This window comes from Corapipo altera, unplaced genomic scaffold (assembly GCF_003945725.1).
Source record: "Corapipo altera isolate COAL_440 unplaced genomic scaffold, ASM394572v1 271, whole genome shotgun sequence".
Taxonomy (NCBI): Eukaryota; Metazoa; Chordata; class Aves; order Passeriformes; family Pipridae; genus Corapipo; species Corapipo altera.
This window is the reverse complement of record NW_020884935.1, coordinates 828,961-844,337: the sequence shown is the minus strand read 5'-3', so window position 1 is coordinate 844,337 and position 15,377 is coordinate 828,961. Positions and strand designations below refer to the sequence as shown.

At 55.0% G+C, this 15,377-nt stretch overlaps 3 protein-coding genes across 10 annotated transcripts in view; 1 reads left to right on the top strand and 2 right to left on the bottom strand.

The window, feature by feature from the left end:
• Positions 1–2,776, bottom strand: part of SPECC1 (sperm antigen with calponin homology and coiled-coil domains 1) — an 87,599-nt gene extending 84,823 nt beyond the window's left edge. For 3 of the 5 annotated variants that reach the window (XM_027660234.1, XM_027660239.1, XM_027660241.1), the window contains exon 1: positions 2,668–2,776. The gene's annotated coding sequence lies outside the window, so the exon portion shown is untranslated. Of the gene's footprint in view, positions 1–2,107; positions 2,293–2,667 lie in introns of those variants that run through there. The other 2 variants (XM_027660235.1, XM_027660237.1) reach the window with 2 other exon arrangements.
• A 168-nt stretch (positions 2,777–2,944) lies between these two features.
• TIMM22 (translocase of inner mitochondrial membrane 22) lies at positions 2,945–6,435 on the top strand. Its single transcript, XM_027660341.1, has 4 exons — positions 2,945–3,218; positions 3,618–3,814; positions 4,732–4,804; positions 5,839–6,435. The coding sequence occupies exons 1-4, from the start codon at positions 2,993–2,995 to the stop codon at positions 5,913–5,915; spliced, it is 573 nt and encodes a 190-aa protein (XP_027516142.1). The 5' UTR covers positions 2,945–2,992; the 3' UTR covers positions 5,916–6,435.
• A 1,143-nt stretch (positions 6,436–7,578) lies between these two features.
• Positions 7,579–15,377, bottom strand: part of ABR (ABR, RhoGEF and GTPase activating protein) — a 39,347-nt gene continuing 31,548 nt past the window's right edge. For all 4 annotated transcript variants that reach the window (XM_027660335.1, XM_027660336.1, XM_027660337.1 and 1 more), the window contains 7 exons: positions 13,454–13,513; positions 13,249–13,358; positions 12,827–12,966; positions 12,205–12,339; positions 11,836–11,941; positions 10,047–10,194; positions 7,579–9,897 (listed from right to left, as the gene is read on the bottom strand). In XM_027660335.1, the coding sequence (XP_027516136.1) occupies positions 9,808–9,897; positions 10,047–10,194; positions 11,836–11,941; positions 12,205–12,339; positions 12,827–12,966; positions 13,249–13,358; positions 13,454–13,513 (789 nt within the window). In that variant the 3' untranslated portion in view covers positions 7,579–9,807. The remainder of the gene's footprint in view (positions 9,898–10,046; positions 10,195–11,835; positions 11,942–12,204; positions 12,340–12,826; positions 12,967–13,248; positions 13,359–13,453; positions 13,514–15,377) is intronic.

Below are 15,377 nucleotides of genomic sequence, written 5' to 3'. Positions count from 1 at the left end.
CTTTTGTAGCCACTGGAAACATCTTTGCTACACAAGAAGTGAGGTTGGCAGTGGGATCACCTAAAAAACAGCCACACTTTCTTCTGCTTGTTGTGACTGAAAGCTTTTCCTTTTTTCCTTAAAATATCCATTAATTTGCCCCCTTTTCCTCTCATTCCCCTCCATCATCACAGTTCTGGTAAGGGGAAAAAGGTGCTCACAAGCAGGAACTAATGAAAGAGGCTGGATCTGATCTAATTCTTGTGGACTTCCACCTTCATCCACTTGCTGCCCACTTCAGAAAAGACTCTGGAACTGGCAGTTTGACAAAATAATGTTGAGTGCTGTGAAAACTTACTTTTATTTTTTTAATAGCAATGCCAAAAATGACAGCTAGAGCCTGTTCAAAGCCTGGGAACTCTGCAGCTAAGACGGATGCAAACCCAGGATTTCAGACAAACCCTGCATTATTTCCAAGGGTTATCCTGTCTGGAAGAATGCTGAAGTGTGGGAGAAAGACTGAGTCACTGTAAAGGTCAAGTGAAACGCAATTATTTGGTGTCTCCATGTGCTGCCCTCTGCTGAAACAGACGCCGAGCTCGTTGGAGCAGCAAAAAAACTCGGGATCATCCGCGCCCACTGCTGCCATGGCACAGGGAAGGGACACGCTCGCCCGAAATGAAAATGTTCCATTTCATGGCACCAGGAAAGGATAAAAATAACTTAAGCCCTTGTGCTGGACTGAACAGCTCCAGGATGAAAGAGTGGCTTCAGGGACAGCAGTCCTGGAGAGGGAAGAGCACTGGATGCATCACGACTGCAGTGATGAAGGTTCACAGGCTTATAAGAAAGAAACAGCTGAAAGTTTCATTTGAACAACTTATTTATCAAAGATGTGTTGAACTCTCATATTCCCTCTCAAATCCTTAATCCTCCATCTGATTTCACCCACGCAAAAAAATCTGTTCAGGCAGATGAGATTATTCAAATACTCAAGCACAAGTATTTGTTCGTAAGTAGAACATGGAGCAGCATGAATGGGAAAAGGAGAAAACTATTAAATATCTAAGGGTGGAAATATAACACAAATATAAGAGTATTTATAAATATATTTTATATAATCTTATTTACAAAGATATTTACAAAAATATTATCTTTAAAAACAAACAGTAACCCAGCATTTCCTCCAAAATCCAGGAACTGAGAAAAGCAAGTCAAAGCAATATTCCAACTATACATGTAAACTTTCAGTGCTGAAAATTCAAATCCAACATACCCTGTTTTCCCTTCATGCCTTTGGAAATTAGACTTTGCCGTGTGACTCCGAGATCAGCCCAGCAAGGTTATTTTGGATCAAGGAGAAGATTGAAATCTGAAGTTGAGGGCTCCTTAGGGAGATCATCCTGCCTGCAACCTCCTCTACCTTGTAAAGATCCCGCTGTAGTAGTTTTTAAGAGCGTGCTTTTCCGGGGTTTCTGACCTTAAAAAAGAGCTTAAAACCCGCCCCAAACATCAATAAACAAGCAAAAAAAGATTAAAAAAGAGTGAGAGGGAAGAGCAGCAGGCAGGTGGCCCCGCTGGTGCAGCCAGTAGAGGGCAGTGGAATTTAGAGGAAAGTTGTTGAACTTCGTGTAATTAAACATCTGAAGTGATAAAACCACCAGTTTACATCGTTATTTGAACCTACCTGTTCTGGCCTAAACTAAGACATAAGCAGGACAGAGAGCAAAGGGTAATAGAAAAGAAAGAAAATTTATTACTTTGGGACCTTTAAAGAGTTGCACTTTGGGCTACGATGAAGATTTCAGACTTAAAGCATCATTTAAAAGTAATTATTTAATCTTTTAAATAGCTTCCAATTATTGCAATACACTAATTCAACGCATCCTATTGAAACCAACATAGCTGTTTTTCATGGGTTTAAAAACCACAGATAACTTAAAACAGGAAAAATATCAATTAAGAAGAAAGGTGTCTGCAAGACAGTCCCATCACCACTTGTGAAGATGAAAACTGGTTCTAGTCCACAAGAACGAGAAAGTAAGACAGGTTAAGCAAAACGCAACACAAGAAGATTTTTAATGCTCACAGCACCTTGTTTAGGAAGGGGAAAAGCAACATTTCTCGCCCCATCGCCAAACAGCACAAGCACCCCAGAGCCAAGGCTCCTGCGTGATTTGACACGAGCCCAGTTCGCATTTTGTGATGGAAAGACAGATTTTGGTTACTGTCTGAGCCCTTTTGAGACACGCAGGTTCTGAAGTAACAGCGCTGCTCCACAGCAGGGGAAACCCAAGGTTTGGCCGGAAAGGCTTCCGAGGACATCGCGGGGACACGGACAGGGAGCAGCTCAGGTGCCTCGGGCTCAGGTGACGCTGCGGGGCCGAACCGCCCGTGGAGGGTCCAGGCTCGGCACCGGCACCGTCCGCCCGCCCGTGCGGGACCTGTTGCCCTCACACACCGGACCAGCCCCGCGGGAGGACGCGGCGGCCGCACCGCGACAGCTCCGCGCCTCCCGAGCCCTCCCCGCACCTCAGCCCGGGCACGGGGACTCGGTCCCGCACTGCGGCACCTCAGCCCTCCCTCAGCCCAGTGGTGCCCCGGGGGACCTTACCGGTCCCTCGCCAGCCCTGCCGGTCCTCCGCAGCCCGAGCGGGGCTCTCAGCTCCCGTTACCCCCCGCGCTCACCTGCCGCCTCTCCCTGGGATGCTCCCGCAGCCGGAGCCGGAGCGCAGCGCTCACTCGCCTGCAGCGGCCGCACCGACCGCCAGGGGGCCTCCGCGCGGCGCGCCGGGTAATGTAGTCCCCGCGCTACCCGGCACATCCAATCACGCTCCGCGCCGCGGAGCATGCCGGGAGTTGTAGTACATCCCCCGCCATGCACGCTGGGAGGTGTAGTCCAGCGCAGCGGCACGGCGGCGGCGCCTCCCGGCAGCGGAACTACAACTCCCGCGAGACAACGCGCGCGGCGCCGGCGCGGCGCTGAACCCCCGGCCGGTGTCCCAGGGCCGTCATGGCGGCCCCGCCGCCCTCCGTGCCGGGCGAGCCTCCGCCGCCCTCGCCGCCGCTGCAGTACAGCGTCCTGCTGGAGCACCTGGTGGGCGACAAGCGGCGGCCCCGCGCGTGGGATCCCGCCGTCTTCGGCGGCATCCCCTGCCCGCCCAAGAGCGAGGAGCAGAAGATGGTGGAGCGGGTCATGGAGAGCTGCCCCTTCAAGGCGGCGCTGGCCTGTGTGGGAGGTGCGGCGGCTGAGGGGGCCGGGGGCGGCTGGAGGGACGGGACAGCCGCTGTGGGGTGGTTCGGGAGTGGGGTATCCCTGTGGAATCGGGAAAGGTTGATGGAGAAGAGGCTGCAGCCCCCGCCTTTGGTTTTCCTCCTTTTAAGCCTCCCCCGGCGCCTGTCACAGGTCCCGGGGAGGGATCGCTGCCTGTCTGCCTTCCTTGGAGAGGCGGAGGTGCTTTCCCCAGCACAGCACAGGCTCTCAGCGGGTGTCCGCGGTACCCACAGACCGGCCACTCGGGCTCCCGCACTGCCCCCGTGGCGCTCCAGGGCTGCTCTGGAGCCCGCGGGGAATGTGCCACTCCAGGGAATGTGCCGCTCCGATCCCTGCTCACTGTTACACTGTTTGCCTTTGACAGGGTTTGTCCTGGGAGGCGCGTTCGGGATCTTCACGGCTGGGATCGACACCAACGTGGGGTTTGATCCCAAGGATCCCTATCGCACGCCCACGGCCAAGGAGGTGCTCAAGGACATGGGGCAGAGGGGCATCTCCTACGCCAAGAACTTCGCCATCGTGGGTGCCATGTTCTCCTGCACGGAGTGCGTGGTGGAATCTGTGAGTAATAACCTCTTCAGCACTGAGAAATGTTTTATTGTATACTTACTTGTACTAGATGCACGTAAGTATGTATATCCCCTTTGAAAAGTCCTTTTCAGTTTATGTCCTGAATGTATTGGCAAGTGTAGGCATTGCTTTTTTAAACCCTGGCTACAAGTGGTTTTTACTTTAAAACTCAAACGGTGAGTTGCAGCATGGTAATTTGAGTGCCTAAAAATTCCATATGTAGAATGGGATCCTTTGATTAGAGTTCTTAAGTAACAGTTAGCCTGTTTTCATCTGGCCCCTACAGCAAGAAATGAACTTGTGCAGCTCAGCAATAATCCAGTTTCTTAAATAGGAAAATTACCCTGTTATGAATTTGAGTCCTGCCTTTTAATTGAAAGACACAGCTATTTCTTAACTCATCTAAAGAAAAGTAGTATCTAAAGAAAAGTATCTGCTTGCACAGTGGAGCAGAACAAATTGGTCTCTGCACTGATGAAAATCCAGCGTGTCCTGGCTATGGAAATAGTGCATCTTTGTCAGCAGGTGCTGTGGCTCTCACCTGTGCCAAGAACCAGCAGCTTGGCTGGGCTCAGGGCTGCACTCAGGTAGTCACAGCACTTTTAAACCCTCTAAGCAAGTGTTCATGTTCAGTGCTATGTGTTGGGGATGTAGCAGCTCACCTGAGGATCCTTCCTGTAGCACTGCATTGCACCATGTGGATTTGTCTTACCTCTCCCAGCGACCTGTTCCTTCCTCCTCTCCTGGCCCTGCAAGTTTGGGAGTGCAGGGCCATCTGCTGAGAACAGAGGGAAAAACATCCTCAGCTGAGAAGGGGCTGGAAGGTCGTTTAATCTTCCTTGCTGTCAGTGCAGATACTGAGTGTTTATTCCGTATTTACTTGTTGACTCTGATTTTCAATTCCACAGTATCGTGGGAAGTCAGACTGGAAGAACAGTGTTATCAGTGGCTGCATCACGGGAGGAGCCATCGGCTTCAGAGGTTGGTGGTGCCTGCTGGGAACTGTTTCTGTGATAAGACTTGAATTTGGTTACAGAGCACACAGTGTTCTGTGTGGAACACACACTGCAGACCTCTTTGCATGGGGACTGTAGTGAAGCCCAGATGAGGATGTGCTCCATTCTGACAGGACTGCGCCCTCATCTTCCTGTCAGCTCCAAAGATAAGTGTGGGTAGGGAAAGTTTGGTCATACAGGACAGTGAGATTGGAGGAAAATCAACAGAATTCACAAGAAGAAGAATGAGGAGATGCTGTTGGCTACCTAACATTCTTCTGTGGTGTAATGAGGAGGAAGCCAAAAATATACAACTCCAAAGCTACAGCTCTTGTGTTAACAGAGCTTTATTTATATCTGCTATTTCACTGGCAGTAACACTTAATTTGCTTTCCTCCTTTCTTACGTATCAAACATATGTATGGAGTAGGAGCACTAGGGTTTTAGTCCAGCAGCACTAGTGGGGAATTTGGGAAGCCTTCAGTGGTAATAACATCTGGGAAAAACCCCAAGTAGGAAGAGACCTGGTCTGCTCATCAGAAATATCAAACTTCCTCCTAAAGTAAAAAGCCTGTCCATAGAGCATAAAAGAGAAGAAAGCTCTCTTGAAAGTGCTTCTAATTGAGCTTGTTAAGTTGTGTCTGTCCTCGACCTAATCCTCTTAGAGCTTTTAGAGCCATAGCTGCTCTTCCTGTCCCTCCCTAGTCCCACAAAGCCACTTGCAGTGCTGAGATCAGAGCACACCAAAATCAGCAGTGGCCAGTGAAGTGTCCTCTTCTGTCCCTTTGTGGAGACTGAGCAACACAGGACCCAGCCAGGGTGTCCTGCTGGTCCCACTGTGGGCGTTGTACATCAGGCTCCCCCTCACCTTGGGCAGTGGCAGTGCCAGTGTTCCCTGGAGCTGCACTGCCACATTCCTGCAGGTGTGACCCCTTTGAGCCAGCACAGCGTAAGCAAGTTACTGGGAAGAGAAGTATTTTTCTTATTTTGCCTCATTTTCCCCCCCTCCTTGCCTTGCAGCCGGGTTGAAGGCCGGGGTGATCGGCTGTGGGGGATTCGCCGCTTTCTCCGCTGCGGTCGATTACTACCTGCGGTAACAGCCGGATCCCTCGGGAGCGGCCTTCCCTTTAGCTCCAGTGCTGCTGCTGAGAGCCTGCACCACGGCACAACCACCAGGCTTACCTTTCCACTGCCTCTGGAGTCCCGATGAGCGCGAGCGGGACGGTGTTGGCCGCTTTTCTGAATGACTAACAACGCTCTGGCTCCCAGCCCGGGCGAGCTGCTCCGGGCAGACTCGCGGGAGTACGCGAGGATGGAGCCAGGGACAGAGCAGCATCTCCAGGACGGATCAGCTGACTGTCAGTTTCCAGGAAACATGCCTGGACTCTGAGCTTTTTCAATCTGACTTTGATTAAGTCTGTTGCTGGCATCAAAAGAGGCAGGAGGACAATCTCCGAACAGAAATGCACCGATTTAGGTTACCGGGTGTTCGAACGTGCTGCAAGTGTTTAACAGTTACCAGTTTGCAGCTTGCTTCTCTGTTGGGGAGAGGTAAGATCCTGTGGAGAAATAAGTTTGTTCCAGGCTTTTCTTAAAATACCATTTGAAGACAAACCACCATCTGTACAACTTGTCTTATTTCATAAGTACAGAGATGAGCGCCAGATTTCTTTACCATGTCTTAAAGGGAAAAGCAGAAAGGAATCCTTAGCCTTAGAGCCATGTGGTTACTGGCAGATGAACAAAACAGTTTAAGGGGAAAGAAAAAGAGGTTATTGCTGAAGTATAATTCTCTGTAGCCACTTGGCTAGCCTGATTTAACCTCGCTGTGGGAGTACAAAGAATTTTGCTACTGCTTTAACTGCCCCAGGCTCGCCCCATTAGTTCCAGCAGTTTGATAGTGAGACTAGAAAGCAGAGCTGTGAGACTAAACCACTGTTTGACAGATAACTGGGCATTCACTCAGCACACAGTCTGCTTCCTGTCACATCCCTGTGCCACCTCAGAGTGCCCCAGTGCTACACTGGGGGGAGTGAAGTGTTATTCTGCTGAACATTGGTGCTGAAGGCAAAATATGTTTGTTAGCCCAAAGAGCTGCTGCCTTTGTGATTTGTGCTCCTGCTCTTCTAACTAAGCTCTGTTCTCAGACCTCAGGGGGTCATTTTTAACCTTCATTGAGCCACTCCAAAAAGGCAAACACCCACCACCATCCTTTTGAGGCAGTGGGATTTCAGATGCAGTGCACACACCTAATGGGGTTCTCCCACCCACTTCCCCTCCTTTGCATCCACAGTTTGACATCCCAGAACAGTGACAGCACATGCTTATCTGGAGGAGCAATACTAGCAGGGTTGTTTGGCTGATGCAGTGGTCAGTTTGGAGGCACATTGTCTCCCATTCCCACACAGAAGTGGGGAGACAGCACCATGTGATCTATCAGATGAGGTTTCCAGATCTCCTGATGTCCCTTGCTGTGCCTGTTCAGTATCCTCAGGCCAGAAGCTGTGCAAGTCAGCTGAATTTTAAGCTTGAGTAATTCTAGGCTGATTAAACAGGCTGGCTCCAGACAGTCCAGGTTGTTTTCCTCCAAAATGCAAGGATGTAGCCCAAACCATAGGAAATCTCTTCAAATATTGCCTGGCCCACTGCCTGTGCTTATACCACTGGCTTGAAGTGCAACTAGCAAGAATTCCACGACAGAAAGAGTAGAAGCTGTGATGCCAAGGTGATCAGTTAGTGCAAACAGCAACACCACAGGGCTTCTTTTGTGCAAATATCAGGGCTTTGCATTTTTATTAACATTTTTTTTTCTCCTCACATGGTTTTACAGCCATTTAAAGTTTATAATCTACAGAAATTGAAACAGAACACAAACAAAAATATATCCTTAACAACTTTTGAAAGTCAAATATTAATTAACAGTTCTATTCTACCTGTAGCTGCAAGAGTCCACCCCCCCCTCTGTAGGAACAAGCAAAAGCCAGTCATGGGGACCAGGCCTCCAGCCACTGTCGCACGGGGGGAGATTTGGCTGTACAGAGTCTCCATCTGGAATGACGGTGTCGTGGACAGAGACTTGGACACATGTAACAAATCAGACACACACAGGGGTCTGTTGTGCAGTCAGATCTAAAGCTCGGCCTCCTTGCTGGGTCCAGGGCCAAGACAGACGCCTGGTTATTTTCTGCAACGCTGTTTCCCTTCTGTTTAGCTGGTAGTCAAGAGGAGCAGGGTCTGGAGTGTGAGCCCTTTGGAGGGGGACAGAGACCTCCCCTCCTTAGTTGCTTTGCTGGTGCAGGGCTGGCAGGTGCTGCCTTCCCCAGGGAGGTGGGCTGAGGACATACCTGGTGCTTCGGGGGCAGGGGGCTGGGCTCTACCTGGAACAGTCCGTTAGTGGGGAGGGGAAAGGCAACGCCACTGTCGGGGAAACGCTTGGTCACTTCTCATCCATCTCCATTTGGCACAGGAGAGCACAGGGCCAATGCAGTCGGGCAGGTGGGGGGGGCTTTTCCCACAAGAACACGGACTCAGCTCACAGAGCGAAAGGTTTCGTGTCCCATCAGGTACCAACACCTACCTGGGGGGGGGGGGGGGGTTGGGGACATCTCGGGAGCCAGGCACTGGGCGGCCGGAGCACAGCCTGGCAGCGAGTGCAGGCACGTGGCTGTCCTGCCTTGGGACATGGCCTGACAACTCCAGTCATCAGCCTAGGAAGGGACAAGAACTGGAGTCACTGAGCCAGACCTGAGCTGGCCAGGCACGGCTAATCCAGTGGCAGAGGAAGCATTTCTGCCTTCGGATGGGAAGGCCATGAAGGCTTTCCTCCTCCTGTCCCTCTGTGCTGCCTTCCAGGCTTGGGTGGCCATCCAGTTGCTCCACAGCACTTGGCTCTGGCAGCCTGGCTGCCTCCAAGGCAGGGCCATGTGCTGCCATGTGCCCAGTGCAGTGGGGAAGGCCAAGGAGGGAAACAAAAACCTCCTCGTTCCTGTGGCCACAGCAGGAATGCTGCTGCCCTGGCAGGCTCTGCCACAGGGTGCATTCAATGCTTATGGCAGTGCTGGGCTGGCAGGGGCGTGAGTGCCTCACAGGTGTACAGCGGGGACCCTCTGCCCTGCCAAATTTCCACATTGGGGAAATTTGGGATCCACGTGCCCTGATGGGACCCCACTGATGCCAGAGCACAGACATGGGGTCAGCCCATGGCACAGGAAGCAGACCTGCCTGGCTGGCCATCCCTCCAGCCTGCCATGGGTTGAGACCAGCACAGCACCTCTCGCTCCAGCGTTGTGTGAGGGGTTATCCCAAAATGAGGCGAGATCCAGCGAGGGAAGTAACCGCCATGCTACACACACACAGGCAAAGCACGGGATTAGGGCTGTAGAGGGGACTGGCCTGAAAACACCCAGAAGAGCCGAGGCGAGGAGGAAGCAGCACCTGCCCCTCTGCTCTCATGGTCGCAGGTTTGCTCGGGCCAGAGCGGGATCCAGGCACGGGGTCCAACGATTGCGCAGGCAGCAAGTCAAAGCAGAGCTGGTCGTCACCATCACTGGGGAGGGAGGCCCGTGAGCTCCCAGGCCCTGGGCGAGCCAGTGCTGCACATGCAGGCGTGGGGCAAAGGGAGCTGGGCGGCAAAACAGGCACTCGTGGGGCACTGCAGGCGTCAGGGGTGCCTGGTAGGAGTGAGCGGGCAGAAAGGAGTCCAGGAGAAAACTAGCCAAGGGGGAAGCCTGTGTCCACAGCCCTTGTCAGTCACTACCTCTTCCGTTGAGCAAATATACATAAAAACAATTCTTGAACACAAGGAGGGACATAAGACACAACTACTTTACAGAGAGGCACGGTGGGACCGGGCCCCTGGAACGTGATTGTACAGGAGCTGCAGGAGGCACCGTCCTGGGTCCGGGCTGGGCTCCCTGGGGGCTGCGATCCAGTCCGTGTCCCCCAGCAGGGAGCTGGGAGTGTTTGCAGCTGGTGCCTTGTCCCTGCAGGCTACACGTCCGTGGAGAAGTAAAGTGTGTTGCGCTTCAGCTCAGTGAAGGAGATGGGAGGATGCTGCAGGTAGTAGAGAAGGACTTGGACCTGTAGAAGGCAAGTGGGGGGTGTTAGTCCAGAAAGGGGAAGAGCTGCCACCTCCCAGCTTGTCCCTGTGCAGCAAAGAGTGACAAAGCTACCCAGACAGGCAGGTGAACCCCTCCATTCCCACCCAGCACTGCCAGCACTGCTCTTACCTGGGCCATCACATCGTGGGACCAGATGTCGGAGGCCAAGGTGAGGTGTGCCTTGCTCTCCCCCTCTGAGGGTCTCAGCAGTGTCGGCCCAAAGACCGTGGCCAGATTGTGGAGAGACATTTTGTTGATAGGCTCCTTTTCAGCCACCCTGTGGGGTACGGGGAGAGAGGGAGTGTCAGCCTCTAACACTGCTCTGGAGCAGGGCAGCCATGGGGTGATGTGGGGGGTGAGGGCTGCTCTCCCTTCTCCCAGCCCCAGGGAGGCACCTCCAGCTTGCCACTGTACTTCACAGCCCTCGGAAAACCCAGGTGCAGGGCAGGGAGCTCTGCCCCCTTCACGGCCTCCTCCAGAGCCGCCGGGCCTGGCCGAGAGCCCCGGGTGTGATGTGGCAGCAACCGAGCCCTTGCTGCTGTGCTGCGGGGGCCTCCGCCCTCCCCATCCCGGCAGGGTACAGGAGCTCCTCACCAGCCTCTGCCCCCTGCACCCACTCCCCACAAGGTTCCCTGCCCCAAGATCCCTGTGGGATCCCTGCCAGCACTGAGGGAAGCAGGACCACAACATTGCCATGTTAGGAGGCAGCTGTGCTCCCCGGCACAGGCTGCTCGCTTGAGCCCTGGCCAGGGGAGCAGATGTGGGAACTGGCTGTGCCCGGTTCTCAGGATGGAAAGGGATTTTTCCTTTCCCATCCCCCAGCATCAATCACTTTTTCTGTTTGGTTTTAGCCAAACCAGAGGAAAAAAAAAAAAAAGACTTCATGATGCAAGTAACATGAGCCGTGAGCCCCAGTCCCAAGCCCGTGGCCAGCTCTGGCCAGGCTCTGTGTGCTGCTCTGCTGCCCTCCTCACAGCCCCATGCCCTCTGCATTTTTCAGGCCTCCAGTGGCCCCCAGAACTGCCAATCCCTAGGTTTGGATGGGCTTTATCTGGGACAAGATGAAGGCTGTCAAACCAAGCACTGCTGACACTCACAGGGTGTCACCTGCACCTCTAGGATGTGTCCCCAGAGCTGACTGTCTCTGGGTCTTGGCCACCCACTGCTGACAGGTGACAGGGATTATTGCACCTTGTTTTGCAAGGGCTACTGCTGGAGAGGTGGCAAGGGACACAGCACTGCTTTCCCACTCAGGGGGACACTGCACTGCTCCCAACTGATTCCCTGCCCTGTGCCAAGGCCAGTTGCTCCCCACAGAGCTCACCCAACCAGCTGCACACCGGCTGCAGCAGCCAAGAGTTGCATGTTGCCAGAGGACATGTGCTCCTTGCAGAGCTGACCCACATGAGTGGCCAGGGGCAGCACAGGCCCCAGTGGCACCATGGCTGGTGGTCCTGGGGCACCAGAAGCTGCTCTGGGGGGGCAGAACAGCTCCAGGATCCCTCCAGCATCCTATGGGACCCACAGAGAGGAGATGTGGAAAACCAACACTGACATCAGCCAAAGGGTCTGAACAGGCTGCAGCCTGGCCAGGACCCTGGTGAATATGCCAGAGCCCAGAGAGATGGGGCAGGTGGGACACACCTGGGGCTGCACCCTCTTGGAGGGGCAGGGAGAGGGAAGGGACCCTCCATGCCTGCCCAACACTGTGCTGCTGTTGCTGGCCCAGGTTGCTGCCCACAGCCCTGCCCTGCACCAGCACTGCACCATCTGCTTCCAGTTTGGGACCAGCCTGTGCAGGCAGCACAGGAATCAAACAGCAGCTCTAACTCCTTTCATGTCCCATCCCCACAGCAAAGCAGTGAGACAGACCCATCCTGCACCTCCCACCGGCCCCAGGCAGCCCCCGAGCCGTTACCTTTTCAAGTGCTCCAGCAGGAAGAGGAAGGTGATGAGGTTGGGGTCAGGCAGAGAGCGGAGAAGGTGCATCATGCAGTTCTCCTTGGCAGCAGGATCTGAGAGGGCTGTAGACAAGGAAGGAGAGGGCTCAGGACAGGGTCTGGTGCAGCAGCAGGACCCACCATGGCCAGATGCCCCCCAGCAGTCAGTGTGTGGGCACTGAGGAGCAGCACCACAAGCCCTGAGCTGGCCTGGAGCCAGCAAGAACAAGCCAGGACCGAGTGGGTCGAGCTGGGAAGGACCCTTGGGAGTCTTCCAGCCCAGAGCAGGCAATGCCAAACAGAGCCACATTTGGACACCAACCCCTTCCCCATCCCCAAGGCCTTACCAATCCCCTCCATGAAGGCGGGGTAGAGTCTGTCAGTGAGGAGGGGCTCGGGCAGCTCACGGAAGTACAGCTTCAGCGTGCCAGCGATGGCATTGATGTCCATGTCACTCAGCATGACCAGGATATCCTTGTTATCTGTCCAGAGAGCACCAACATGTGATGCCTCCTGCCCTCCTTCCCCTCTGGGTCTCATCACTCCAGCTCTCCAGGCAGGCTGCCAGCTGGAGGGCAGGGATAGCACTGCTGGGTTCACAGCCCCTTTAGCCAGGCTGAGGCTGGGAAAAACCCGAGTGGTTCCCGCCTGGCTGGGCAACAGGACGCGGAACAATTTGCAAGTCCATGTGCAACATTTCCCTGACTCAATGTCTCCCAGGAGCCAGCCAGGAGCGGCGGCAGCTCAGAGGCATCGAGGCACAAACAAGGGCTGGGATCTCTGGGTGTTTGCTTTCCCAGCAACACCCTCCTCCTCACACCCAGCCCCTCCCCGGGCCCAGCAGCACATTTTGCACACGTGCAATGCAATAACCAGACCCTGGGCTTGCAGGGCAGGGGGGTCTTGGTGCCTGTGAACCCTCCCACGGGAATAAGGCACAAAGGGCAGATGTTCCCCCAGGACACTCACTTGCATCAAAGACAGCTTTCAAGGCCTGGATGTCAGTGGCGACGCCGGAGATCCTGTAGATGCCGACCTCCTCGATGCCCCTCTTCTCCACCTCCTCGATGCACTGGCGCACGATGTAAGGCACCTTGGAGCGCTCACGCCTGGCTCGGGAAGCAGATCCGTGAGCAAAGATTCCCAGGGGACCCCACAGCGATGGGCCCAGCCCTGCAAACCCTGGGCCAGGGGCAGGATGGGCCTGCTGGGCGGGAAGGATTGGGGTGGTGAAGGGAATGGGCAAGTCCCCAGCAAAGAGCAAAAGCTGAGCTCCCCGGTGTTGGTGGGAGCAAGGGGACAACAGGGTGCAAGGATGGAGCAAGGGGACCTGGTGCAACCCCAGACCCATAGGGACCAAAGCACATCAGCCCACCCAGCCCTGCATTTACTTTGTCACGACGCTGATTTTGACCCCGAAGACACCGGTCTGCTTTTTGGATGGGGTCCTCTTCAGGCTCATGTCCCTGCTTGTGAACTTCATGGAGAACTCCACCTTGATCTGTGGGAGACAGGGGGTGAGTCCTGGCTGGCATGAAGGCACAGGGAAGGGGCTGAAATCCCAGAAAGGGGCTTGGGTCCCCCAGCCCCACTTACCCCATTCATCTCAATCACATCCATGTGCCAGTTTTTCGTCTGCACAGCCTGAGGGTCCAGCTGCAGGGAGAGATGGTGTGTGAGCTCCACAGAGACACAGCCCCATGCCAGCCTGGTGTCCCCAAAAACCCTTGGTCCACAGATGGTGTAGGGCACAGGACATGCTCTTCCTGGGCAACATGCTGCTCATGACAAGAGGATGGAGAGGTTCCCCTCTGGGGTCCCTCTGGCCATGCCCTGAAGCCAGGTGGGCTCAGCCTCCTCATCCTGCTCTCCCTGGAGCCCCTGCAAGGCAGTGCTTTAACACACACCCGAGCAGCAAGAAATTTCCAAGAAATTAGGACTATTTCTAGCGGTAGAAACAGATGAAACAGAACTAGGGCAGCGTTTTCCATGCAGAAAAACAACATCTCCCCATAGCCAAGGCTATTTATAACCCCTGGGAATGACAGGCTCTGCTATTTCTGGCTTTGGGGCTAGCAGGGGACTCGGTGACGCTGCCCCGGCGCCCGGCTGCTGCAAAGAGGTGCCGGCACTCCCAAGGCCCCAGCACGTGCCATGGTGGGTTCCGGGCCCCAGGGCTGGGCAGAGATGGGTGCAGTTGCCTTTTGGGGCTTTTTGGTCCCCAGCTGGTGGTATCGACCCGGCCCCATCGATCCCTGTAATGCACAGGGCGGGTAGCAGGGCAGAGCCCGGCACTCATGTCCCCTTGGGGAAGGGGATGGGATGTGGGAGCTGGCGGGGGCTCCCTGGGCTGGGGGCACACAGCTGCCAGGAGACACTCACACCAAGCACACGAGGTCACTCTGCAAGGACACAGGAGTTTCCCACAGCTGCTGGGTTGGGAGATGCTCCAGGCAAGCGCAAAGATGTCCAGAGCTGCTGCTGCAGCCATAGAGCTGCTGTTCCCCTGCCCATGAAGTCACTGCATGTCATGATGGGGGGACTCTGGGGTCACTCATGTCCCTTCTGGCACACCAAGACCCCACGGTCCCACGGCTCTCAGCACAGACCCAGCACAGTGGCATCGTCCCATGTCCAGTCCTGTGTCGTGGTGAGCTTGAGCAGCTCCTCAGCGACCACAGTGCTATGGGAAACACTGTCATCTCCAGCAAGGTAGAAATGCTGCTGTCTCCAGCATGGCCCAGGAATGGCTGCTGACACAGAGCCCTCCCTGGTCATGGAAGCCCAGCCTGGCACATGGAAGAGCCCAGTGAGTGCCACGCTGCTTCCTCTGTGCCAGCCCTGCGGCTGCTGGGAACGGCAGCGGGGGGAGTGGAAGAAGGAGGAGGAAGGCTGCAGCTGCCCTGGGCTCCCATGGGACCCTGCAGCAGGTCTGGACACCAAGATCACGAGACTGCAGCCAGACCACTGCCAGCTCCAGCCCTGCTGCTCCAGATCCTCTGTACACATCCACAGCACCAGATCCCCCTGCTCCCACCACAGCCAACACCAACCCAACACCACCTGTCCCAGGGGCTTTCATTCCTTCTCCCCACACATCCTCATCCTGCTCATGGCAGCAGAAGCGAAGCCCCTTTTCCCCATGTCAGGAGCCATGGGCCTCCCTGCTCTGCAACACGATTTTAACTGCAACCACCACACACGCCTTCCCCATCCCCATGCCCCTCCGGCCCCAGTGGCCCTGGCAGCTCACATCTGGAAGGGCTTTAGCAGTGCTCTGGAGAAAGCTTTAATAAAAGCCAGGTTGGCTGCTGCCAGTGCTGCAGACCTTACCCTGAGCACGTCACCCCCCCGCAGCCCCTTCCCTCTGGACGGGCAGAATCATCCCCATCCAGCTCCCCAAAGCGGCCAGCATGGCCCAAATTTCGGCTACTTCTGTTGGCCCCACCAGCCCAAGCTCCCTTGCAGGTGGAGTAGGCCCCTGAGCACCCCTGGGGCACTGTTTGTGGCCTGGCCCTGG

What these genes read in the sequence shown, in the direction of transcription:
- TIMM22 (XM_027660341.1), top strand. Translation starts at nt 2,993, where the DNA reads ATGGCGGCCCCGCCGCCCTCCGTGCCGGGCGAGCCTCCGCCGCCCTCG. An exon ending in GGCGCTGGCCTGTGTGGGAG is followed by an intron (nt 3,219 to 3,617) that starts GTGCGGCGGCTG and finishes TGCCTTTGACAG; the next exon opens with GGTTTGTCCTGGGAGGCGCG. An exon ending in CGGAGTGCGTGGTGGAATCT is followed by an intron (nt 3,815 to 4,731) that starts GTGAGTAATAAC and finishes TCAATTCCACAG; the next exon opens with TATCGTGGGAAGTCAGACTG.